This window comes from Vidua macroura, chromosome 7, assembly GCF_024509145.1.
Source record: "Vidua macroura isolate BioBank_ID:100142 chromosome 7, ASM2450914v1, whole genome shotgun sequence".
Classification (NCBI taxonomy): domain Eukaryota; kingdom Metazoa; phylum Chordata; class Aves; order Passeriformes; family Viduidae; genus Vidua; species Vidua macroura.
In genome coordinates this window covers 12,282,009-12,307,785 of record NC_071577.1, presented here as the reverse complement: position 1 = coordinate 12,307,785, position 25,777 = coordinate 12,282,009, and the positions used below count along the sequence as shown (strand labels likewise).

General features: G+C 39.4%; 1 protein-coding gene across 1 annotated transcript in view; it reads left to right on the top strand.

Moving 5' to 3' along the window:
• The window catches only part of HECW2 (HECT, C2 and WW domain containing E3 ubiquitin protein ligase 2), a 143,478-nt gene that overhangs the window by 88,880 nt on the left and 28,821 nt on the right, over positions 1-25,777 (top strand). Inside the window, exons 6-17 of the mRNA XM_053982155.1 lie at positions 1,690-1,859; positions 4,330-4,472; positions 7,176-7,276; positions 7,860-9,203; positions 10,422-10,517; positions 12,883-13,033; positions 13,407-13,510; positions 15,052-15,176; positions 15,794-15,979; positions 20,248-20,382; positions 23,166-23,268; positions 24,287-24,383. Coding sequence (XP_053838130.1) covers positions 1,690-1,859; positions 4,330-4,472; positions 7,176-7,276; positions 7,860-9,203; positions 10,422-10,517; positions 12,883-13,033; positions 13,407-13,510; positions 15,052-15,176; positions 15,794-15,979; positions 20,248-20,382; positions 23,166-23,268; positions 24,287-24,383 — 2,755 coding nt within the window. The remainder of the gene's footprint in view (positions 1-1,689; positions 1,860-4,329; positions 4,473-7,175; positions 7,277-7,859; positions 9,204-10,421; positions 10,518-12,882; positions 13,034-13,406; positions 13,511-15,051; positions 15,177-15,793; positions 15,980-20,247; positions 20,383-23,165; positions 23,269-24,286; positions 24,384-25,777) is intronic.

Here is a 25,777-nt window from a genome sequence, read left to right as displayed (position 1 = left end):
GGAGCACACTCTAGTGGCTTGAAAGATGACGTTTCTTTAGAACTTCTTTTTGTTAAAAACCAGCCAAAATCATGGATCTCCAGGAGTGAAAGAAATGGATTTGATATATCCCAGCATGAGAAATTTAGGGAAATTTCCAGTTTGCACAAGGGACAGTTCCTCTCAGATTGAAGAATGGAAAGCATAACTTCTAACTAAAATGCAGTCTGGCTCCATCACTTCGAAAAAAGCAATAGCTGAATGGTGGTTTAGAAAGGGAAAAAAATTTCACTTGTAACAGAGCTAAGCTGTCACTACAGTGAAATCGCTGTAGGGGTGCAGTCTACCAGCTTCACTTGTTTTGATTAGCACTTTATTCCAGGGAAATCTTGTGTGAGATGGAAGCATATTCAGCTCGAGCAAAGGCAGATGAAATTCACTTCTGAATCTTGAAGAGCTGACAATAAAAATGTGTAGAGATTGTAGAGGTAGAGCAGAAAAAATCCAGTTTTTTGAAGTGGCCTTTCAGCAGCTACCTGAGATAGAGCTGATAGGTTGTACAGACTCACACAGTGGACTATACAAGTAATTGCTTTGTGAATTCTGAAAAACCTGTTTTGTTTAATAGATAGTTGTGATTCTGCCTGACTCCCGTTAAATAATTTTGAAAGATGTGTTGACTGATAGGCTTGTGACACATGTCCTGTAATGTTTTTGGCTTGTTAATTTACACATGACTCTATTTCATCATATTTCTGCTGTGTGGCTTAATTCCAAATATTGGGTAGGATTCTTTTTTTTACCAAATCCACAGGCATGGCATTTCATTTTAGAGCAGTGAATTCTGCTGCATGTCTAAACCATATGTGCCAGTTGCATTGCTGCATGCAGCATACTGGTGTACTTAATGGAAAAAGACAAATTTTGTGCTTCAGCAAACCTACAGAGAACAGAGAAATATTTTACAGTTAAGTTGAAAATCTAATATTATATTAAAAAGTACCTCTTTATTTTTCTTGTTGCTGAAGCTTGCACTGTCATTGAAGTCCTTTGTCATGACAATATGCTCCTGAGGAAATTATTATTTATTATTGTAAGTTGTGAGGGCTGCAGTACTGAGGCTTCTCTAGGAAAAATTTCCCTAGAAGCCTTTTCAGAAAACTTTTCCTCCTTTTACATGAGGTGGATTATCTGCTCTGTTGGGAGAAAATTGCATCATAGTCTAGAGCAGACTTGGTAAGTTACACTTACCAAAGACTGAACTTTTGGAAAGTGCCTTTTCACTGCATTACATACAGTTTTTTTATCTCCTCTCCTCACCCAGAAGCAAAACAAGTACTGTGTGATTAATTTTGGGCTGTTTCTGTTGGGGTTTCTTTTTTTTTTCCTTTGAGTGGAAATACCTTAGATACCTTACTGAGAAAAGTATTTGTAGGTGAGCTACAAGTTTATGCTTTTTGTTTTACAAGTAAGTGAAGGCTCAAATGTAAATGAGGATGTTGATACCTTTCTTCCTTATATTCTTTTGGGAAAACACTTGATTTCCTGCTGTACACTGGATCCAGTTCATGTGTGAGTACTTTTAACTTGCTTTATTTAGTAATCTATGGTGAATTGATTTCCTGGGTAATATTTTAGGAATACACTACTTTGTGAACTAGCTTTTATTTACTCAGTTCCTTTTTCCTTCCTTCTTGTTTTGCTTTATAGATATTAGAGCAGCTGGACTTAAAAAAGGCATGTTCTTCAACCCTGATCCTTATCTAAAGATGTCCATTCAGCCAGGCAAGAAAAGTACATTTCCTACGTTTGCTCACCATGGCCAGGAAAGAAGGTCGACTATCATCAGTAACACAACTAATCCTGTTTGGCACAGAGAGGTAATGTATTCCTTTTGGGAGCTGTCTGCCAGCTGATGCAGCATACCAGGCTTGCATTCTCTCTTCATGCATTAGGCCTTACTCTCTGAAAGCCATGAGCTTATTTTGTAGCTAGTTATTTAAAGTGACACAGAAATTCTAATAATTTTAGGAACCCTGTTGGTGGATAGAAACAGTTATTGTCTGCTTATTAAAGCTGAGTATTTAAGCTGCTGGCAGTTCATTCCCTTCTCTGCTAAAAAAAAAAGCTGAACTCACTTAGCCACCCTGTTGATTTCTTCAAACTGCAAAGATAAATTAATTAAAATTGGATTATGTGTTGTGAGAAGACTCTTTAAGAGAAGTTACACTACATGAACATTTATGCTTAGTGATTGCAATAACTGTTCTTTTGGAAATGGTGTTTTTGTGGTGCATAGCAAGTGACAAATTTTCAGTTTTGTCAGGCTAAGGGGATGCTCTTTGATGTAGCCCCTGCAAGCTACACCTTGCAGGAAGGAAAACTCAGGAAGATGTTAGAGCACCACTCAGCAAGGGGGCAAACAGGTAGTCTGGCAGAAACCAGTTTGCCAAACGTGTTTGTATTGGGTAAACTGTGCACATCCCATGGAAGGAAATCAGTCCCACTGCTGTCATGGAATGCAAGAGAGCCATGTCTGTGCTTTTGAAGATAAATGTTTATGTGGCAAAGTGAAACTGCTGACACACATCCATAGCCCTTTCAGGACTGGCAAGCCTGTACTGTGGTGAATGTTACTGTATTCTTTGGGAAGATGAAAATTGAGTAGGCTTTGGGAAATGTTTCCACAAATCATAAAGCAAACAAGCAGTAAAGCAGTACTGAGCAGGGCCAGCATTAGCACTGCCCTGGGGTGCTTGGTTGTGGGAAAGACTATAGATGTGAATAGTCCTAAAGTCTTTTTAAAAAAACAAAGTTCAGATCTCTGCACTGATTCTTCAGCTTTCTATCTGTCTGTCCATCTAGCCAGTAGCTAGAAAGAAAATTTACTCTTTTTATCCCCGCTGTTTTTTCCTCCTCCAGTTTTCCTTGGCTTTGAAGCTTATTAGAAAAGAGATAATGTTCACTGGTGCACACATTGTATTAGCTTGCTTTAGCTGCTGGATCTTCCCTTTAGCCATGCTCTGACAACAGCAGTTATGATCCCATTACATATTCTGTCCTAGTGGTGCAGGATTGATCCTGTTTTACACCCAATACTTTCTGCAAAGTAATTTGCAATATTATAGCAAACTGAGAGTGACACATTTTTAAGTTCTGTTTATCAGAGGAACCCAGTTGTGACAGTTGCTCAGCATGAGGAAGGGATTTTATTCCTCAGCCATTTTAATTGGTTTTTTTGAAGATGTTTATCTGATGTCTACAGCTGAACTGAAGAGCATTTCAGTATCTTTGGCTACCTAACCAACCACATGTGTATTAGGCATTGTGCACAGGTGGTTTGCTCAGAGGTCATAAAGGTGGCAGATAGTAAAAGAATAACCAGATGACCTTGTTTTTTCTGAGTAGGTTATGCCATACTTTGCTTGCTTATTTGGAATATCTTAAAATCTAGGTGACAAATACAAATTTTGACTTCCTAAGCTTGTTTTCTAAAGGGAATTTATCATTACACTGTATGTACGTGTGTGTGTCTGCCAACATGCTTGCTTAACATTTGCCCTGTACCACTTTTGAATCTTTTTGCCATCTTTGGGCAGACTTGACAGAGCAGTACAGTAAGAGATGAAGTACTCACAAAATGCATGAAAATGAAAGCTGAAAAGAGTAACTGTGTTAATGTTCTCATGTAGGGAAGGGTGGAAAAATGATTTTACCAGACATCAAGAAATCTTCTGTAAATTAGTACCATATTGTTTAAAGGCCCCAAGTGCAGGAAAAGGTTCTCTTGGAGTTTGCTGGGAAGATTTGTCAATGGTGGGGCAAAACTCCATAGAAAATTCTCCTCTAGTAATGCTGCTCCTGAATGTACTGTATACACATTGCCCTTTTGACTTCCTGTCATGCATACAAAACATGAATGCCAAGCATGGTGTTGGGAGGGAAATTCTTGTGAGCACAGCCTGGAGTGAGACACTTACTTCCTCCTGCATGGACCTGACAGAGTGCAGCCAGGAATCCTTCACTTTTTGCTTTCCCCTATGCAAATAGAAGCAAGCAGTAGGATACATGGTGCTCTACTTTCAGACATAGACCCTGAAAGTGCTTTTATCCAGTACAGTTTCTTACTGAGCAGTTCTTTTCAAGGAACTGTGAAAGGGAATGGGGAACAGTAAAAAGTTGGTTACATATGCAAAAATTCTTTAATAAATGATGACATTTTTTGCCATGTGGAAACTGCTGTTGTCAGTCATTACTTTTTGGAGTTCGCTGCACATTAGTAGTAATTAAGTACATTCTTTGTGAATAAAGGTGTATTGATATGGTGTCAAATATGTTCTTTCCTTCCAGAAATATTCTTTTGTTGCACTTCTAACAGATGTCCTGGAAATTGAGGTTAAAGACAAATTTGCCAAGAGTCGTCCGATCATCAAGCGCTTCCTTGGGAAGTTAACCATACCTGTTCAGAGACTTTTGGAGAGACATGCAATTGGGTAAATGAATACATTCTTAATGCTAACTTGTTTTCAGCAGGAGGACTCAGCATCTAGGACACTGAGAGCAAAGAGCAGCCTTTCTGGCTTACTGGTACAGACCAGCAAATTTTTACTACATGTGTACTAAGAAATATATTGTAATTTTAATAGCTTTATTGCCTGACTGGAAAACAGCAATGTTTCTAGCCCTGTCCTGACTACATGTACCCACGTTGTGTTGATGCATGTCTTTTTCTTTCAGCTTAATTTCTTTACATAAAAAATGGTATTCACAAGAAACATTACCCTCTGCTAGCTTGTCAAGAAGCAAGGCATTTTCACACTACATGTTTGTATGCAAATCTTTTAGAACAAGCAGGTATAATTGACTGACTTCTTGTACAGCTGAAGTCTTTTTCATTATCAGTTCACTAATCAGAGATGTAATATCCCTTCAGTGAATTGGCCAGAACTGCAAGGCTGTGACTCCTTATTTTTCAGAGGACTTCTAGTACTACACAATTAAAATTGCCTGTCGTTATGAATAGCTCACTGATGGGACTCAAAGTTCACCTGTTGTGCATGCCTTTTTTAAAGGCCCTGCCTCAAAGTTTGCTTCAGTTAGTGTCTCCATTGACTTTAAAAAGCCACAGGATTAGGCCCATGAGGTATCTTGGTGAAATTAAATGCATATTTTCTTCTTTAACGCTTAAGGGCATGGCAGTGTCATCACATTTATACCAACTGGCCTCCTTTTTCACAGATATTCCTCTCAAAGTAACAAGCTGCATAAGGGGAGAAAATAAAATTCAATTTGAAAGCAGTTTTCAGCTTTACGTTTTCAAAGTGTTGTATACACTTGTAAGTAAAGGAAGAATAAAATTGTAAGAGTAGCTTAAAATTTTGATAATACCTTCTGACACAGAATTTATTAAAAACATTTTTTAAAAAAGCTTGTCAATTTGTTTTGTAGTGGTATCTAAGAACAGTGCAGGTATATACACAATATAACTTTCTAAGAATTGCCTCACATTGAGTTTCCACAAACTGTGTTTGGTTGAACAAGCAGCTTTTTCTAATAAATTTGCCCACTCCTATACATGCAAAAACAACACCGTGATCCAGGCTGGTTTCAAAACCCAGTGCAGGTTTTTATTTCCTTGCTAAACACCAAAATGTTTTTCTGCTCTGGATTCCTGGTGCCGTGATTTGTGGAAATCACCACTTTGCTATGTTCATTAGTTCTCACCTCTGGTATTTCAGACCATTATTCTGTTTTCTTCTCTGAATTTCAGTTCTGTATATTTGATATATCAAATCTTTGTAGGAAAGGAGAGGCAGCATAAGATGTATGTATTAAGAATATGGATATTTGGTTGGTTTGCCACACTTCTGTTAAATTAATTCTTTTGCGTCTTCCTCTGTGGTATACCTGTCCATTTTCAGTTTTTGTGTAAAGACAGACAATATTTCACCAAAGGTTTTGCAAAGTAATGTAGTGGTTAATGTAGATGTGAAATAGTAATGTACCAAATATACAATTATAACTTCTAATGCTCTTGCTTTTTTTTTTTTTTTGGGTCAAGCAAGTATAACACCATCATTTTGGTGATGTCAAGGATGATTCTTAAGGAATGAAAAGATGAAATCCAGAACCAGCCACTTTTAGATAAATTCTTCCCCACTTTTAGCTGTAGTCAGAGCTCACAAGCTTGTGTAATGAAATGGCCAGTGGCTTTTAAGTTCCTGGAAAACATGATAAATGAGCATGAGAATCATCTGGAATTGATTCAGCTGAATACAGAGAAGGCATGATTCATAATGTGGCTTCATAATGTGGATTCATAATGTGGCTTCATCTATTCTTGAATGGTGTGGAATAATATAAAACTTATGTAAAAACTGGAAGCCTCAGATACCTAATGGATGGCTTGTACTTGGAGTACAGAGTGAGGAGTCTGTGACAGGTCCTGGAGACACTACTGCAGAGATTTGGTATCCTGTGGGCTATAGAGCAGGGTGGAGAGGGGATGCTGCCTGTCCACTCAGGGCTTTTTTTTCCCATAAAAGTTTATGCAAACTGCTGCCGCTTACTTCAGTAATTATTGCATTTGTTTTATTTTGCAGTAGGAGTGCTTCCAGTAAAGGAAAAGTATTAAGCTGTGCCTAAATAAATATGTACAGCCTGGGATCTGATCCAAAGTCTCAAGCTGATACAAGTGTCTAATCTAGTCTCAGCCCCATTGAATTCAGTAACTCTTAAGAACATATGTAAAGATAAATGCAAGCATAATAGTTTGACTAAATCAGAATGTAGAAGTGCTTTGTTGAATGTGAAAAATTATGATGTAACTATTTGTGACTTTTGTACATAGTAAAAACCACAAGGGGGCAGAAAGGTTTTGTTAATTTTTGTAAAACAATGTTGGGGAAAGGAGGAGGTTAGGAGAGGGGGACCTTTGCAGTTTGATTTCTTTAGAACTTAAGATATTTAGGGATGTATAAGAATTGGTAGGGCACAATCTGTATTTGGAATTGATCCAACATAGTTTTTTAGGCTGCTTTATCTGTTAACAAAAGGTATTTTACACCATTGTTGGTGTTTGTGCTTTTCCATGCAAACCAGAGTATATGGCCAATTTTAAGACCATAATAGGAATTAAATACTGAAAACATGAAGCCAGCAAAATTTTTTGAAACCCAATATTTTTGATTTTGCAGAGACCAGGTTCTCAGCTATAATCTTGGCAGAAGGCTCCCAGCTGATCATGTTAGTGGGTATCTCCAATTCAAAGTGGAAATCACATCTTCTGTTCACGAAGGTGAGAATTAGTCAATTATCTGGATCTCCAGATAGTTGTATGGAGAGAGTTTCTCTGTATTTCTGTGTCCAGGCTTTTCTGTTGTTGAGGACATAATATACTTTCTCATTTGTATATGGTCCCTCTACTACAGAATTTTGTATAGGGATTCAAAATTTAGATATGGCAGGTACTACCTTGGAGATGGCAGTTCCAGAACCACCAATGCTTAGCATATTGTTTTGGATTTTCTTGGATAGATTCTAAATGAATCTGCTTATGATTCTCATTTTATGCTTGGCAGTGCTCTGTCTTTTGAAAGCAATATGGGAATCCTTTAAAGTCATACTGCCCACCTCTTAATTTTTCTATATCTTACAAAACAGTATAGAGTTATACATGAAAAATTCTGTAACTGCTGTTCCAACACTGTACATGCCTCTGTTATTTTGATTGAAGTTTCTTCCCTTAGTTTTCTGATTGAACTAAGCAAGTGTCTTCAAGGATGTGTATTTTTATATAATTTAAGTAGAATGAACTATGTGTTCTTGCTGCTCTGTGTTTCACCTTCATTTGAATATCAATATGCTTTCTGTCTCTGCAGATGCTTCACCAGAAACAGTTGGGACTTTGCTAGGAACCAACTCTGTAAATGGAGACTTGGGGAGCCCCTCTGATGATGAGGACATGCCGGCAGGACATCACGATACATCCACAGTGTGTTCCAATGGCCCAGTCTTTGAGGAATCTTCTGGAGACACAATCCTGAGACACTCTTTAAGGACTAGTAGGACTCTGGAGACAGACCAGGATGAGCTGACCTCTGGTGCTTCAAGATCATCCCCTCCCAGAGGTCGCCAGGACTCACTAAATGACTATCTCGATGCAATAGAACACAATAACCATCCCAGGCCAGGGACATCTGCCTGTGGTGACCGTCCACGAGGAGCCTCCCCAAAACTGAGGAGTAGCTTCCCTACTGACACAAGACTTAATGCCATGCTTCACATTGACTCAGATGAAGAGGAGCACGAGCTGCATCAAGACCTGGGTTTTCCATCCTCTTTGGAAGATGATGGTGGTTTAGTAATGCTTAATGGTGCTACCAGAAACGTTGAAAGAAATGAAGTAAGTTCCTCATCAGATCAGGTAATGCCAGGGCCTGCAGAGAGTGAAAGGGTTTCAGCCTCTGATGCTCCTTTGCCATCAACTGATGACCAGCAAGATTCTCTCCCAGAGCTTCCACCTCCAGAGGAAGGAGGCGAATGCCTGCAGGGCTCTCAGGCTGAAGCCCCAGCAGAGCAGCCTGGCAGCGAGTCCTCTGCCCCTCCGGAGGCAGAGCAGCCTCCCGGCAGTGCGGACTCGGGAGCTGCTGAAGCTGCAGGTGGGAGCAGAAGGGGCGTCAGCGAAACCGAGTCCATCGACCAAGGCTCGGAGCCTTCCCAGCTGTCGTCAGAGACGGAGCAGAGCGACCCCGCTCGCACCGAGAGCGTCAGCGAGGCCAGCACCCGGCCCGAGGGGGAGAGCGACGCCGAGGGGGCCGACAGCTCCTGCAACGAGAGCGCGACCGTGCGGCGCTCCTCCGTGGAGATGCGCTGCTCCTCCTGCGAGAGCGCCAGGTTCCCCGAGACTCCAGCCTTCTCTCCCCAGGAGGAGGAGGAGGAGGAGGGAGCCTGTGCCCCCGAGGCAGCTGCGGCGGAGCCGGGTGCCGAAGCACAGGACTCTGCGAGCGCTGCTGGTTCTCTGCCCGCAGTACAGTTACCTCAGGAGGAGGCGCAGGAGGCTGAGGCAGGTGAACTGCAAGACCAAGAGGAAGCAGAAGAAATCTGGCAAAGAAGAAGAAGCCTGCAGGCAGCAGCTGCCCAGAGTCAGTCTCAGGATGAAGAAATGGAGGGAGCGCAGGCAGCTTGTGAGGGTGCCACAGCACCGCTTGAAGGAGCTACTGGAGGTAACAACTGCAGGAGGCACTTTCTGGAGTGACCTTACTGCACCTGAAAACAAAGGTCGTTAATTTTTCAATTTCATTATCTTTCAAGATTTTTTTTTTTGTTCCTTTGAATTTATTTCTTTCTTCAAGAGACTCTTGGGGGTTTACTTTAAAATTGGATGTATTTTAATTCTTGAGAGAGTAGTGAGGAGGATGAAGAGGAGGAAAGAATTCCACAATACTACCCTGCTCACTAATGAAAATGGTAATGAGGGATGAAACTCCCCCCAAAATATGAAATGCAAAATAATATTATATTGCGCTCTTTTCTTTTAGATGTTTTATATTAGCATTAAAATATAGGGGTAATCAAAAGAAAGGGGAATGGAAAAATAGTCATATTTTGTCAACTTCAGGCTCTTTATTTTGCTTTTCCCAGTTCCTTCTCTGTACAGATGGATCCTAGCGCACTGGAACCTTGAGGGGAGAGAAATGTGTTACCCAAGTTAACACTGGGTAACCTACTGATTTAAAAATTATTTTTACAACTGAGAATTTTCTGTGTCACTAAAATCGCTGAAAGTAGAAATGTGTCCCAATGAATTGATTCCAAGCAACTTTAATAATGGATTGATTATCTGTTCATTTTCTTCAGGGACTGAAGCATATCCAATCAAGTGGGTTTCCAAATGCATCTTTTTCATAACATACCAAGAGCTATATATAAGCAATAATTTCTTCTCTTCATAAACAGTTTATTGACTGGAAATAATAATTTTGGTATTTATTTCAAATCCTGTCAATATTTTACAGCATTTTCTAGACATTTGGGATGCTCGTTATTAGGTGTCAGGTTACATTGTGTTTTGCAAATCAGTTTGGCTGCAGCAAGGAAGGACAGTGGACAGTTCCACCTCCCACTCTTAAGGTTTCTGGGGCCAGGTGGAGCTTTGTCCTGGGATATGGCTGAGGCACAGGTTGTTTCCATGCCCTGACTTGGGCTGCTCACAGATGGATGCAGCACATCCCAGAGGTGATGTTTCCAGGACCAGGACATCCCAGAGGAATCACTTGCCTAGAACTGTCAGCTTAACTTACTTTGACTCCAAGAGCTGTTAGATGTATCCTGAGATATCATAGTTCTGCAGAAGCTTTAACACAGCTTGCTCAGTTCAGAGGCAACTCTAGGGCTTCCCCACATTGACTGAAAAAAGCAATTCATGTGTGTTTTGATCCCAGGTTCTCCTGCCAATGGCCATCAGCCCTTGAGGTCCCTGCCTTCGGTGCGTCAGGACGTTAGCCGGTACCAGAGAGTGGATGAGGCTCTGCCACCAAGTGAGCTTCTCCATACTTAACTGGGGGATAAACTGCCTGTGTCTCATTACTGACAGTTCATTACATTTCCTTTTTGAATGTTAGAGCTGAGAATGAGCAGCTGAGAAGTTGGAAGTGAGGAGTGATGATGGTTGGGTCCGGTGTTGTTGTTGTGATAATTACACCTGGTGCACACAGACTTGCTGAGTGTCACTCTTGCAGAGACAGTGTTGCCTTTCCTGTGTGCAGTGCACAGGGGCAGGGAGATGAGGTGATGGTGCTTGTGAGGCACTGTGAGCTGTCAAGCACTCTGAAATCTCTGAATACTGCTTGTGTGGTAATGATTTACAAAGGAATATGCAACATCTTTCATATCTGCAGATTAATTTACTGGTGTCTGTGCTTTCCTTGCATTTTTTTGAGGCAGAGTGAAGATTTTATATTAAAATAAACCTGGACATTAAGCAACAGTTAGATGAGCCTTAAGGAACAAATGAATTGTAATTTCTCTAATGCATATGAAAAATACATTGCTCTCAATATTCATGTGCTTAAACTTTGAGAAGTGAAAATCTATTAAGTATTAGGTATTCAAAGAAAGGACCCCCCTTCCCCCCCTCAAAAAAAAAAAAAAAAGCTACACAACTGATAGGCAAACATTGCTTTAAACCAAATATGCAAAAAAATAAAAGTAAATTCAGACCCACTGAAGTCTGTGGCAAAGCTCTGTTACTTTAAAGGAGTCAGGAATTAAGTTATTTAGTGTAAATTGAACAGATCTGTATTTCCCAGTGTGGTATGGGACTGTGTTTGCTCTGTAATTGGAGCAAGTAACTGGAAGGAGCGTGATAGCAGAACACAGATATAACTGTGTGTGCAAAGCCAGCATGCTGATATGGTTGTGCTCCCTGCTGGTTCTGTTATAATCAGATTAATCCTGTGTGCAGATCTTTGAGTTAATTAACTGCCACCCTATTATACCAGTTCTGCGTTTTACAAAACTGTGTCTGGGAGACAAATATTTCAGAAATGCACAGAGATATCTAGTCCAGTTCTGTGGTTTCAGAAGAAAACTATACACTACAATAACTACTTGGAAAAACTGCTGAAATATTCGTGGGAAAAGCTTTGGCTGTGTAGTATTTTAACATTTCTGCCATTTGCTTGGTTTCTGCATAGTCATGCATGTCATGATGCATGTGCACATCACCCCATTACAGTCATAGCCCAATTCAGTCTCTGTGTTAATAAATAATTTGCTAATATAAATAGTCTACTAATCATTACATAGGTTCAATTTTTTTCTCCAAAGCTCTGCTTTCAGATATGTGACAGGTTTAATATTTTAATACTGAAAAATTAGAGAAAATATTAAAGATATGATTTTGGGCTGTAAACTGTAATTTCTTTTTAATTTGGGTTGTATTCTAATTGTTGTTTCACCAAAATTTGAAAGTAAGGAAGAAAAATATGTGTATTTCTTTCAGTCTTGTGTTATGTCCAGTTAAAGAACAGGAGAAAGAATTTAAACATTTATTTCTGCCTATAATGTGCAACAATATGCTCCAATTCCTACATTCCTGGGGAGAAAATTAATAAAGCTTGATGAATGACAATTTTGCAATAGCTTCAGCAAGCTATTTGTAACACATTTGACTAACAGTGCTTTGATGGAATGTAGCCTAATGTAGGAACATATCAGAAGACAGCCTTGTCCATCACAATACTGTTGCAGATGGTTTGCTTTGGAAGCCATTGCCCAGGTGTTTGAACTTGTGTATTTTAAATTAAGTGCAGAAAAAAAAAATAGTTTTCTTCCTCAAGAACATGCTACAGAAATGGTGACTGTGTCAGAATTGGGCATAAACATGACAAGAAAAATCCCAACTTATTATACAGTGGTTTAGGGCTTGACAATTAAGAGGATATTGAATTCACAAATGTAAACTGTTAGAAGGGGGTTTTTTTTGTTTGGGTTTTTTTCCTATTGAAAATTCTGTTCTTCCTAGAATACTTGAGTGTTTTATTTTGTTTACAAACACTGTTTTAAAAACTTGAGTGTTTTTATTTTGTCAGCAGATACTACTTTCACTTAGACTTGCAATATAGATAGTCTCATCCAGACACCTTCTGAGCTCTCAAAGACTGTTGTGCTAAATGGTTTGCACGTTTGCTGTACTTGCAAGTGTCTGTGATTCAGGCATGTCTGTTTCTGTACAGTTGTGTATTTTTTATACACATACGTATATGTCTATGTTGTAGTAGTAATTATTATTATTATAGAGACTTGAAGCAATAGATGGAGTTACAAAAGTGATAGAGCTCAAACAAATCAATGAATAAACCCCAAGCCCTCCATAGTTTACAGTATTTTATTGCTCCTTAGACTGGGAGGCTCGAATTGACAGCCATGGACGGATTTTTTACGTGGACCATGTGAACAGGACAACGACATGGCAGCGACCCACAGCTCCCCCAGCCCCACAGATTCTGCAGAGGTCCAATTCCATACAGCAGATGGAGCAGCTGAATCGCCGGTAAGAATCACCCTTGGTGCTTGTGAATTCTGTGTGCTTCCAAAACTGCATTCACTATTGCAAGACTGAGCATGGAGACAAGGCCACAGCTGCTCCCACTGCTGGCCTTAGGTGGTTCTTTTTATGTGGCTGTTGCTTTTAGTTTGCATGTGTGTTTCCAGGACTTTTGTGTTCCACCTGTGATCTTAAGCTATGTGACCAAAAATATTACATCTGATGATGGTTGTCAGAAATTCAAAAGGCTGTTAATGCAGAAATCAGAGGTCAATATGTATTAACCTATATGGCAGAAAATATGGGCAGGCTCCCTCGGAGTTAGAATTGGGTCATAGTTACCATATACTATATGTAAAGTCCAGTTTTCCAACCCTAGGTACCAGAGCATCCGAAGAACAATGACAAATGACAGGCCTGAAGAGCACACAAATGCCGTGGATGGAGCTGCAGAGGAAGCTGAATTTCACCATTCTAATTCAGGTAAAAAAAAATTAATTTTTTATCCCTTCTCCAAAGAAGGGACCACTTATCTCATAGATGATTTATTGAGAGTACATAAGGCAAACCCTAACTTCTTCCTCTGAAAGTCTGTGTGAAAATGAAGCCATTTGTTTTCAATGCTGTCTAGTTTTGAAGGTTATGACTCAGCCTGCTCAATATGCTGAAGAGAAGATTGTGAGATTCAGAGCACTTTTCTGTCAGTACCAGAGTGGTTTAGAGAGCAGGACACTTGCAGTGAAAAAAAACATAAAATTGTGTGGTCTGGCTTACAAATATTTTGACTCTCCTAATGCAGTTTGAAATAGTAGAATGTAGAACTAGAAAGGGCTTCAGGTAGTCATTGACTACATTGCTGTAGATAGATTGGGTGAGCTGTTCCTAGGCCATACTTGCCAAATGCTGTCTCATGAGTTCTTATATTCTCCACTTGAGGGACATTCTTTAACTTTTTTAGACAGTCTACTCATTATTCTTCTTATAACATAGCCTTGAATCCATTGCTTCCTAGTGTTTCCTTGTGACTTCTGGATTTAGGTCTCAAATTAGGTTTTTGGCCTACTCGGGATTGTCTTGAGTTGGTCTTCAGCTTCTGAGGAATATTTCAGAAAAGCAAATAAAGCTATGACTCTGCTGTATTGAAGAGGTTGTGGAAGTGTCTTACATAAAAACTATCTTTTAAATCTGTGATAGCTGTGGTCTACATGATTAATGTTCATCTGATGGAGAAGTGTGCACATACTGCAATGTGTAAAAAAGAAAGAAACTGAAATGTAGATGGCAGCACACATTTTAGTGTAATATCACTGAAGACCAAATCTGAACTTGCAGTTTTTCATTTACATTAAAAATACACTTCCAAATGTCTTCAAAGAGAATTGGGGACAACAGTGTTGCCATTGTAGCAAACACCACTCAATATATTTTTGCTTCCTTCCTGGTACTGAAGAAAAATCAGGGCACTTCTGTAGTTGCTAGGAGAAGACACAAATGTTTATTGGAAGTTGTAACTTGAAAGGTACTTCCTTGGCAACCTACTTCTTACTTACATAAGCTGCTTCAATACTGTATCAAGACTGGGGCAGATTTATTGTTTGTTTTTTAAGAAGGAATAAAATATTTATAAGTGTATAATGACTTTATATCCATTAGTTATCATTTAAAAAATAACTTACCTGCATACAGCTACAGTATAGCAGTGCAGACGTGCCATGGGGACTTTATTGCGTCTTATATACAGGCACAAACTCCATAGCCCAAATAATGGAATGTGATTTTTTTTTAACAGTTGTTTAACAAAAGCCACAAGTAAATGTTACTAAACTAAAATTGTAATATTCTCAGAAACTTCAATGTTATATTAGAAGAAATTTGGGTGCACTTATGTGGACAATCCTCAGTAAATCTGAAATAATTGTGTACTTAATGCTTTCCTTGCTTGTGTGATTCACATCAATATAGTTGTTTGCAGGGATGCTTTGGTAATAACTGCTGGAAGTCTCTGTCATTTACTTTGCTCTTAGATTTTCGAAGAGAGAACGTGCTGCCTCACTCTACCTCCAGATCCAGACTTACTTTATTGCTCCAGTCTCCCCCTGTGAAATTCCTTATCAGCCCAGAGTTCTTTACAGTGCTGCATTCTAACCCTGTGAGTATGGTGGCTACTGCTCAAAGACTTTCGTAAATACGTGCTTATAAATGCAGTTGTTTTGTGTACAAATACACTGCTCAGTGTTTGATGATAAGGTATTGGTAGTAGATAGGGAGGCTAGATTCAGTCATCATTATCCCCTGAAATTATTGTGCTATCAGGGACATCATAACTCTGCATGATAGCAATTTTTATTTTCCACTCAATTCTTCATCTTTCTTATGATACAAAATTATTTGTTTATGGAAGCAATAGCTTTCTTGCTGTGCTTTGCATAGGGTGAGACACAATTCTAGGAATGACCTTGCTGCTTAATGGCAATATTGGTTTCCCCCAGATTGCCTGGTTTATATCAAAGTATATTAGAGGTCACACTGAACGAAAAACCATCTTAATATTTATATTTTCCTTTTTTGCCTGTTCTTCAGTGCTTCTTTTTGCATAGGTTCCCCCCCCCACAGTGTTTGTTTGTGTAATGGGATTTATAGTGTAAGGAGAAGCAATGGAATGAGTAACTTTTCTTCTGCAGGCTCACTTACAATGAACAGGACTGTCTTTTGTGGCCAGAACGGTTTTCTCTTTGAAAAGCCTTTACTCTGCTGTGTGTTTTTCAGAGTGCCTACCGCATGTTTACAAACAACACGTGTCTGAAGCACATGATCACCAAAGTCCGGCGGGACACCCACCACTTTGAGCGCTACCAGCACAACCGGGATCTGGTGGGCTTCCTCAACATGTTTGCCAACAAACAGCTGGAGCTGCCGAGGGGCTGGGAAATGAAACACGACCATCAGGGCAAGGTAACTCCACAGGGCTACGAAGGCCTTGTGTTCATCAGTTTCTGAGATCAAGTGGATTGACTTGAGGTAAAACGGATGGTCTGGAACAGCTCGGGAGGATCACTGTGGTGGTTGTGTATTGCTTAGAAGGAAAGAGATGGTATGGACCAGGTTTCCTTAAGAGGTATTAGAGATCTTAAAATAGTTGCAAGTCTCATTGATTTTTTTTAACAGGTATCAATTTTCAATTTCCTAAAAAAAAAAAAAAAATTTGATATCACTTTTACAGTTGTGATGTAAGTTTTAATGTAACTTTAAGCTACTGCATCCTCAGTATCTGAAACATTATATTTTGTGTAGACAACAGGAGGGTTAAAAATAGACTATGATTAGTATGTGAGGAAGTGATAAGGCTTATCGGTTTATTAGGATTACTGGCATATTTAGCTTCTTGGTTCTTACATTTATCACTCTCAATGTGGTTAGCTGTGAGAGTCCATATAAATAACGATCTTGTTGCTTAGAAAGATCAGACAATTCTAAACTGAAGGGTAAAAATACTTGAGGGTTGTTTCCTAGATTTTTTAAACTCTGAAAAGCACTTAGTTTTTTCATTAGGCACACAATTAGGAATGTGTAAGTCTAGTAATGTTGTTCTTTGCCTCACTGTTTTCTGTTTTAAGTCATTCTTGTTCTGTTAAGTTCTTCAGAGGCCAGTTTTCTCCTGAAGAATAGGGCAATTTTCAATTTTCTTTAATATGTGCTCCATAGAGAGAATTAGACCTTTGGATTTCTGGGTTGGTCTTTGGTAACAGCGATGCTACCACAATATTAATCAAGAAGAGGAAGCTCTGAATAATTTCCTGCTGGGATTTCTTCACTTTGAATTAGTCTTAGTGTTGCTCATTTTCATCATTGTCTGTGTCACAAGTGCCACTTGTGGGCAGTGGAAAAGCCTATTCAGCACTTCAGAGAGACCATGGCCAATACATGGCAAGACCAGTGCTTGGGGAGACCAAACTGAAACTGGACCTGCCTTTATTAAAGCATAAACCTAAAAAGTAGCAAGTAGAACTTAGCCATAACACAATATATAATTGTTTCCTTTCCTTAACTATTCTTCCCTACTGAGAAGAGGTTTTCCTTTATTTTTTCAAGTATATCACAGTGAGACTTGGCCCTCTTTGTGGGCTGTGTTCCAAGGTCAGCTGGGGACTGCCCACCTCTGAACTCCCTCCAGAGCTGCACAGCAAAGCCCAGCTGCCCACTCCTCTTTGGCTCCTCTGTGTATCCCCTGCAGGTGATAATATCTTGCAGTCCTCCCTAAAACGTCTGTGACCACAGTGTAGTTTCTGAGGGGCATTACAGATTTCATCAGTCACTGACCACAGGGAGGCAGAAAGCCTTTGGAAAATGTGGTAGCAGGAAGCATTATACAGGCTTACTAGGCCCCTGAGCTGAGCTTTGAGATTCTGCCTTGCAGTGTCCATGTGCACAGACACAGACATCGTACAGGTAATGCATTTGTGCAGTGTGCATAAGCACGTGTCTGTATTTTAAAGCCAGATGCAAGTCTTTGTGCTTTTTAATTAGATCTCTGCAAGATGTGCAAATACACAGGAAGTTATTAGAGCACATTTCTGGTTTTTCTCTCTAAAATTAAAGAAATCAAAGTAATTGATTAATGAAGTCTCCAATAGGAAGAAAAGGTATTTTAGCAAGCTTCATAGGTTTTAACTGGAAGAATAACTAGGGCAACTATTCATGTTTAATGGGCTAAATATAGTTCTGGCACTACCTATTTTGTGTCAGTCTCTTCAAGCATTGTAGATTTATGGATTATAGCTGGGCAGGAGTTATGAGAGGAATTTTTTTGAAAGGATATTGTGAACCACAGTGTATTTTGAGCTGTGTGCCAGTGTCCAGATTAGCCCAAAGCATTGAAGATCCAATGGTTATCTTCACCAAAGCTTCAAAGTGCTAATTTATGCTTTGTTTTGAAGTAGGCTACTACGACCTGGCCTGCAACCATACATATTTAATAAGCTATGATTGTCTTTATCTTCATGTCTAAACTGAGCTATTATTTAAATAGAATGCTGTGGAACACTGCATGCAATACTAGAGTGCTGCATTAGCTCAGAACTGAGTGGTGCAGCTTTAGGGGTACTACCTCCTTTATTGAATCAGAATTTTTCTAATAAGTGATTTGCAGTATGGTGTTGACTTAATGAAATCAACCTGTGTTTTGCTCCTTTACATCTTATAAATGTACACAGACTAGATAAAAGAGATAGGAGGACTTAAAAAAAAAAATCCCCAAACCAATCACTTGCTAGTAAAGTAGGTAGATCTTACCAATCAGGAGAAAAAATTTCAGAAAGACTGGCTGTGTTCCAGCAGTCTTTTCCAGTCATCTGCCAGGCCCCAAATATAAATTTCATGATTGTTTTCATTCTTTCTCACTGGTTTTGTATTCTCTAATCTGTATACTTGTGCTGCAGGGTGACATCATTGTTTGTCAAGGTAAACAAGTCCTGCATCAGGCTCAGATGTAGCAATTAAAATTTCATTTATTGAATATACTTTACAGTGTTTGAACTGTGAAACTCTTTCACTTGCATATCTGTGACTATATCAGATGGCCAGAACAGGGTTCTTACTGCTCAGGTGATGGGATTCCTTCCTTGTAGGCACAAGCTACAGGTACAGGTGATTGCTGTTGGGGCTACAGGAGGATTGGTACTCTTTTCTGGAGAACTTAAAGGGTTCTGTAACTGTGGTGTCTCTCCATATGCTTCTCCTTCCTTGGGAAATGGAAGTGTGAACATTTTCTCCCACTGCAGTCCATAATGGCATTTAGTTGCTGTACAGCATGCCACACTGGTTTGTCTACCTACCTTCACAGCAGTCAGAAGAATTGCATTTGCTCTGGTCTGGTTTTCCCAATCTGAAACAATGATTCCATGAATACTAGAAGCTGGTGTTGCTGCCAGAAAAGTGGTTCTGCTCTCCTCTCATCCCTGGTGAGCTGACCGAGGTTATAGGAGCCAGCAGGGATAGGGACAAACAGAGAGCAATTTTAGCCTGGACCAGAACCTCTGATGGGTTCACTGCATGGCTACACAAACACTTGTGCCAGCACAAGGCAGGAAGGGAACACAGGGGATGAAACAAGTGGTCAGGAGAAGGAAAGATGAGAATGTTTCTTTTGCTGACACCACAAGAATAAATTGTTTGTGGAACTGTGGTCACTGGTAGCCAAACACAGAAATGGCTCCCGCAGTCCCTGACCACCTCTCTGCTGGTCCAGATTTTTTGATTCCTCAGACCAGATGTCACTTTCCTGTAATTCTCCTGCTCAAAACTGAGATTTTTTTTTTTTTTTTGCCACTTCCACATGTTTCCAGTATTGTGACAGAAAACGCGGAGTGTGTTGAAATAGAACAGTGTTGGTTTCCAAGTACAACACTGGTGCTACAAAAAGTTTAAATTTCAGGGCGTAGAAACCTTTTTGATTCAAATTGGGTAGAATTTTAGGCGGCTTTAATTTTCCAGGATACATGTCCCTGTGACCTTGTTTTCAGCAAATGGTTGACTGGCCAATATGTTGTTGTTCTCATCAATTGCCTGATGTAAATTTTTTGTTGCCATCATCTTTGTGTTGTTGGTTGACCTTTCTTTTTGGCTTTCAGAGGTCTTTTTTTTTGTTTGTTTGGGATGGTGCTTTAGGGGTTTTTTTTTTTTGCATTTTGTTTTGGTTTTTAGAAAAAAATATCAGTGAACTTTAGAATAGTTGTAGCAGAAATACGGCAAAAATGCCTGTTGGTCTGTAATCATCACTGGATGCAAGCATACACTTGACATACATACAGCCAATTGTGTTCATAATTATATGGTAAATACTTCACAATGGGTTTGCCACTTAATGACACCTTTTTAGATGCTTATAAAAGAATGAAAAGGAGAATACACCAGGATTACTTGTATTAAATATTTAAGTCTTCTCTTCTTGACAGTCATAATAAAGCTTCCCACTTCTGATGCTTGTCAGATGAGAATTTCAAAGGACTTTATAGACACGAACAAAGTAAGACATTAAACAGTTCATCCCTTTGGGTCGGATGGAAAAGTGTTGTCCTCCTTCTGCAGAAGGGAAATGGAAGTCACAGTAACAGACTTTCCACAGCCCCACCTGATCGAATGAAACCTGGATCCCCAACAGACATTAACCTCAGACATAATGAATAAAAAAAGCGTTGATGAATGTCTTCTGTGTCCTTCTGCAGGCTTTCTTTGTGGACCACAACTCGCGCACCACGACGTTCATCGACCCGCGGCTGCCCTTGCAGAGCAGCAGGCCCACCAGTGCGCTGGTCCATCGGCAGCACCTGACCCGGCAGCGCAGCCACAGTGCTGGGGAGGTGAGTGGGGTCTGGGCCTCCTCCTCGGGAGCGCCGCCATCCTCTTCCACATATTCCATGTGGGGAGGAGCATGACTCTTCTCTAACAGTGCACCAGTCTTCTGTAAGGATTTATTATATTTTCTGCTAGCCTTTGTTGCTTTTAACATGTATGAATTCAGAGGAAAAATATCAAACACGAGTTTTTCTTATTTTGAATTCGCAGTAACCCCACTTAACCACAGGAGAGCATCTGATTACAGATAGCTGATTGCTGTATCTAGTCTTTCACTGACAAACTGTGTATTGTCTAGCATGGTGTCTGCTGAGTGTGATCATATGTAACTGTGCAAAATAAGAGGGGGGAAAAGATGCATGTGTGACTATACATCTAGTTCTGCATCTTTCCCATGAAGTGTAAAAAAATCATACCACATACAGCTTTATCAGACTGTTATATGCCTTTGAATATGTATTTCATCTGTACTTTCTGTTCAGAAGTACATGGAAAAAACTATTTTGTTATGTTTTTATGCACCATTTTCACTGGCAGGCCCCATATTGTTCTTGTCACTTACACTTGTAACCTTGTGTATGTGCAGTGACTTGGACTTCAGTTGTACTTCATTTAAAAACCTCCATACTGTTGGCTGTAGGTTGTCTTTTCAGGAGAGGGCTATTCTGTGCCTGGAACTAAAAATAATACAATTCAGAATAGCAAGAGAAATGCTCTGATTTATCCTTTTCTTAGCTCAATCTTGTGGCAGATGAAGGTCTGCCAGGCCTCTGTTTTAGAGCAGACATGAATCTTGTCTGCCACTTCTCTAACAGGGCTTCCACTGAGCTGCAGCAAGTGCCACAGCACTGGCTGCGTGTCTTGTCACATCCTGTGTGAACATGGCTTAGTCAGCCCTCGTCCAGTGTCAGGTATATTTTGCAAATGGTTTTAAGTAGCATTTTCCATCAGTTCTGTGATGTTGTGTATAAGGCAAGAAGCTATATGCCTTCATATAGCTATTTAGATCTTGAATAGGGTAAAATATTTCTGTTGTTATTCATTGGTAGCAGAGCAGAAATAATTCTTTTCCTTGACTTTACCCAATATACACCCAAATTATCTTTCTTCAAGCAGCATCCAGTAGCTTTGCACTTAAAACAGGTATTTGTGCCATGTTATTGAAGTTGTCATTGCTACAAAATAAGTATAGTTTATCCAACAAAAAATGGTTGTATATATTGCACATACAGAGTCAAAATGCTTACCTGTCAAAATGTCCAATTCCATCTAGATACATGAAATTTCTTAAACCATGTTTCTATGTGCAATTTTAAAAGTGTTTCCTTGATATTGTTACAATTGTAGCTTGAATTGAGGTATAATTCCAGATATGAATATCAAGCATAGCAATTCAATACAGTACTACCATTCTAGGATTAATGATGCAACGATGTTCTTTTATGTATGTATGAACCTGAACACCAGTTTTTCCTCTGCACTTTAGGGCTTATGTATTGCATATTGCATAATTGCATTTTTTTCCTATTTTTAAGCTATTGCATAAAGGAACTGTACATTATTGCAAAAGATGAGTACTTAATGAAAAAAAAAAAACAAACAAAACTTTCTTTGGCTTTAACTTGCCATGAACTTTGATGTTTTGAAGCCACTGACCCAGTTTTTACAGGGAGATGCTCTAAAGCAAACATGAACCAGTGTAAGGAATGCCTTTTTAGCTAAAGCTGAACTACAGCGTGAAGCTGGAGCTAATAATAATGGCATTCCTTTTCCAGCACATTGCCTAACAGGAAATAATTCTTCATTTTTCTGAAAGAATTTTATGAGAGAGCAAAAAGGTCTCGGGAGTTATCTTGGGACTTTTGCTGCTTTGTGTTTTCAAAGATTGGATTCAAAAGCAACCTTGTATAATTATTTGATCTTTTGCAGTTAGATGTTTTATAGATCTTTGAAGCTTGGGAGTGCAGTTCAAATGCTAACAGTTACATGTAGGCAGATAAATGGAGAAGTAAACAAAGAGGTCCAGCAGGATGAAAAAGAGGTTGACCAAATGTTTTATAGAGATAAAATGCTAAATACTGAGAAATGTCTGAAACCTCATGATGCAGTAAACTGCAGCAGTTGCCCTGACATAACAAATGCCTCTAAGAACAATTTTATTTTGTGGTTCTACTGTAAAAATTGTTCATATGCAGTTTTTTTAAGTCCAGAAGGTACAGGAAAAGCATAACAGTGTTTCTGAATTATTCTAGGAGCCATATTTTTACCAATTTTGGACTTGTTTGACTTGCCTGAATGTGAACTCATTTCTTTATTCTCCTTTGAGGCTTCAGCCACAAACTTTTTTCCACTTCAAATTCAGGGAAACTGCATTCATGCAGAGAGGTAATAGAGGTGCTAATGAAGGAGCAGAATTTGGTTTCCAGAATGTTTTGTATGGATAAAGATGTCCATTAATTACAAAAGACAAAATTAAATTACAAAATCAAAAAATGTATCCCAGTTTTAATTTTTTGGTCTCTTTTCAGAATGGGACTGTTTAAAAATAGCAGTGCATTTTGCATCAGTTTTGATTCTTCCTATTAATGGGCCCAATATGCTAAATAATGTTTTGCTAGTACCTGTCCTAACAGCTCAGCTGCTTCCTGCTGCAGTGGTTACTGGGGATAGTGATCAAGCAAAGCCTTGACGTACGTGCTTGGTTTTAAGCCATATAAATTCTCACTTTTCTGTACCCGAGTGCTTGTGCTGGCACAGACACTCACTGTGGTTACTTGCATGTTTTCAGGTCGGAGAGGACTCCCGTCATTCAGGACCCCCAGTTTTGCCGAGACCATCCAGCACATTTAACACAGTCAGCAGAGCTCAGTACCAGGATGTGGTTCCAGTGGGTACGTCAGCATCCAGCCTCTGCTCGGAGGAGTTCTCCATCACTGAGGGTCATGGCCCTGTGCACTGCTGGGGTTTCCATTCACTTGGGATGGCTAGAGGTTGCCATTTGTTATGGCTTCTGTCCATCAGCATTTCCCCACTGTTCAGTTGGAACTTTCAGAGCTGGAATTATGCAGAACCAAATAACTGATGTATTTTACCTTCCTAGCTCACATTCTCTGTGTGCTCACAGGATGAACTGAAGCCAGGGAGTTAGATTGGGTCCTAATTGAACTCCATGTATTCCCAGAGATTTTTATGGTTTTTTTCTTTTCCACAACTTGTGAGCATCTATTTTGGCAGGATTACAGAAAGTGTTAATCAGCTTGGAATTAGCCATTAGCTTAACTTCTGTTCTCAGTTACATACACACACAGTTACAGACTTCTGTGCCACCACATACAGAATGTAGCTTGTTAAATCTAACAGCTGTCACATTGTGCTAAATCAAGATAAAATAATCCGATTAACTCTAACTGGCTTTTTGTACTGTGTCATGTTTACTTGAAAACCTCTGCCTGTTTAAATCCTCCCCCTTGCCATGGACATGGTGTGCGTGCTTCACTGGCTCAGCCATTAATGAGGATTTGATACGGGTGTTTCCAATGGCTGCTTAATTTGTGAGAATAGACGCAGTGAAAACCAAGGTCCCTGCAATTTTATACTAACAGTAAATATTCTGGTTTGACCTTAGCTAAGAGTGTGAGTGCTAAAATATAATAGAGATTGCTAACACAATTATAGCTGTTAGCAGTGGAAGGGATATGTCACAATGAGATTTGGTTCATAATCGTAAGAAGTGTGTTCCTTAAAAGACCGTGGAATTGGTGGCCTTACATATGAAAGTATTAACCCAATACTTCTAAACTTAAAACTGTGAAGGTGAAGTGTGTCATTATTGTTGAAGACTCAAAAGGAATGACATCCTTTGTTTTGGGATCTCCTTGTTTCAGCATGATATTTTTTTAATATTTTCAGCTTACAATGACAAGATAGTTGCATTTTTGCGGCAGCCCAATATCTTTGAAATTCTACAAGAGCGCCAACCAGATCTTACCAGGAATCATTCACTCAGGTAAGAAAATTAGTGAAGTTTGCTATTTCCATTTCAGTAAAAAATGTTAATTACAATTAGCTACTTTCATTAGTTAACAGTGTAACATAACAGATTGTAGACTTCTGGTGCATTCAAACATATTCATAAAGCTGTAGGAAATAGTTGTTTACTGTATTTCTGTGTAACAGCCTACTATAACAAGGTTGATGAGAACAGAGGTAGGGTTTAATTATCAAATAAAAGTACCTACAAGAAAATGTTTGGAACAACTGGCGTAAGAGATTTGCTGATGTCTTCCTAATGTGCCAAGACAGCTGGATGGCACAGCAAATGTGCCCATTCATTCAGCTGAGAGCATGAGGCAGAATGGCATTTGGATTTGTCCTTATCTTTGCAAAGCACATTTAGAGAAAGGCTGTTCTGACCTCATGATGTCTGGAGGTAATCTTATATCAATCAGAATGATTTGATGTCTCTCCAAAATTTACAAAATGGAATATCTACAGACTTTTGCACAGTGCAACAAGATCTTAGGAAGGATGATCTTTGTTGTGTGGTTGTTGTAATGCCCTCATATGTTTAGACTTGGAAATGGAAACACCAACAACTTGGATAGTAGTGACTAGAACTGAAATGAATGTGTCTGTTCTTCCTTGGACACTACAATTAAAAGATTGGTTTGATTGTTGGCAGCCTGTCCTGTGCAGTGCTGTGTTCCAGAGGCCTACCCACACTGGCTGGCATGGTACTCATTTTTCTTCTGTTCTGTGTTACTTACTGATCCCTTTTCCTCTGTGTCCTTCAAGTTCCCAAACTTCAACAAGCTGCTCTGTTTTGCAGTTTCCCCATGTGTCGTATAGCAAGTTTTGTGATGTGACTTCTGTGTTAAAGATGTGGTTTACCTTCTAAAGAAATCCTAGCTGCCAAACCTGAAATAACATACTAACAGAATACAAGCTCTCTAGAAAATACAGCAGAAATCTACAGTTCTCAGCATGTCAAAACACTTGTGCCCATATCACTGCAGGCAAGTTTTTCCCACCAGGTCTGAAATTTGCTGGGATGTAGTATACAAACAATTTCTGGTTGTTTGTAGTTTTATTGCTTCATACTCTTTTTCCCAGGGTGCTTGATTTCCTTCAGTCTGATAGCAATCGGTGTAATTTTCTTCATGTGTGTTGTGGGTTTTTTTAACAAATTAGAGTTCAAATTGCTCACAAGGCTTTTTGGTATTCCCTGATTCTGCTTCTAGTAGAACCCTGCTTCCTGATTACAGATTCCTAATTTCCCACAAACTGAGACTTTCTCAAGAAAAGATGGATTTCAGGTTAAAAGTGAAAGATCAGAGGAGAAAAGATACTGTTTTCTGTACCTCCTAATTTGCTTGAGATTATATGTCCTTCTGTACATTT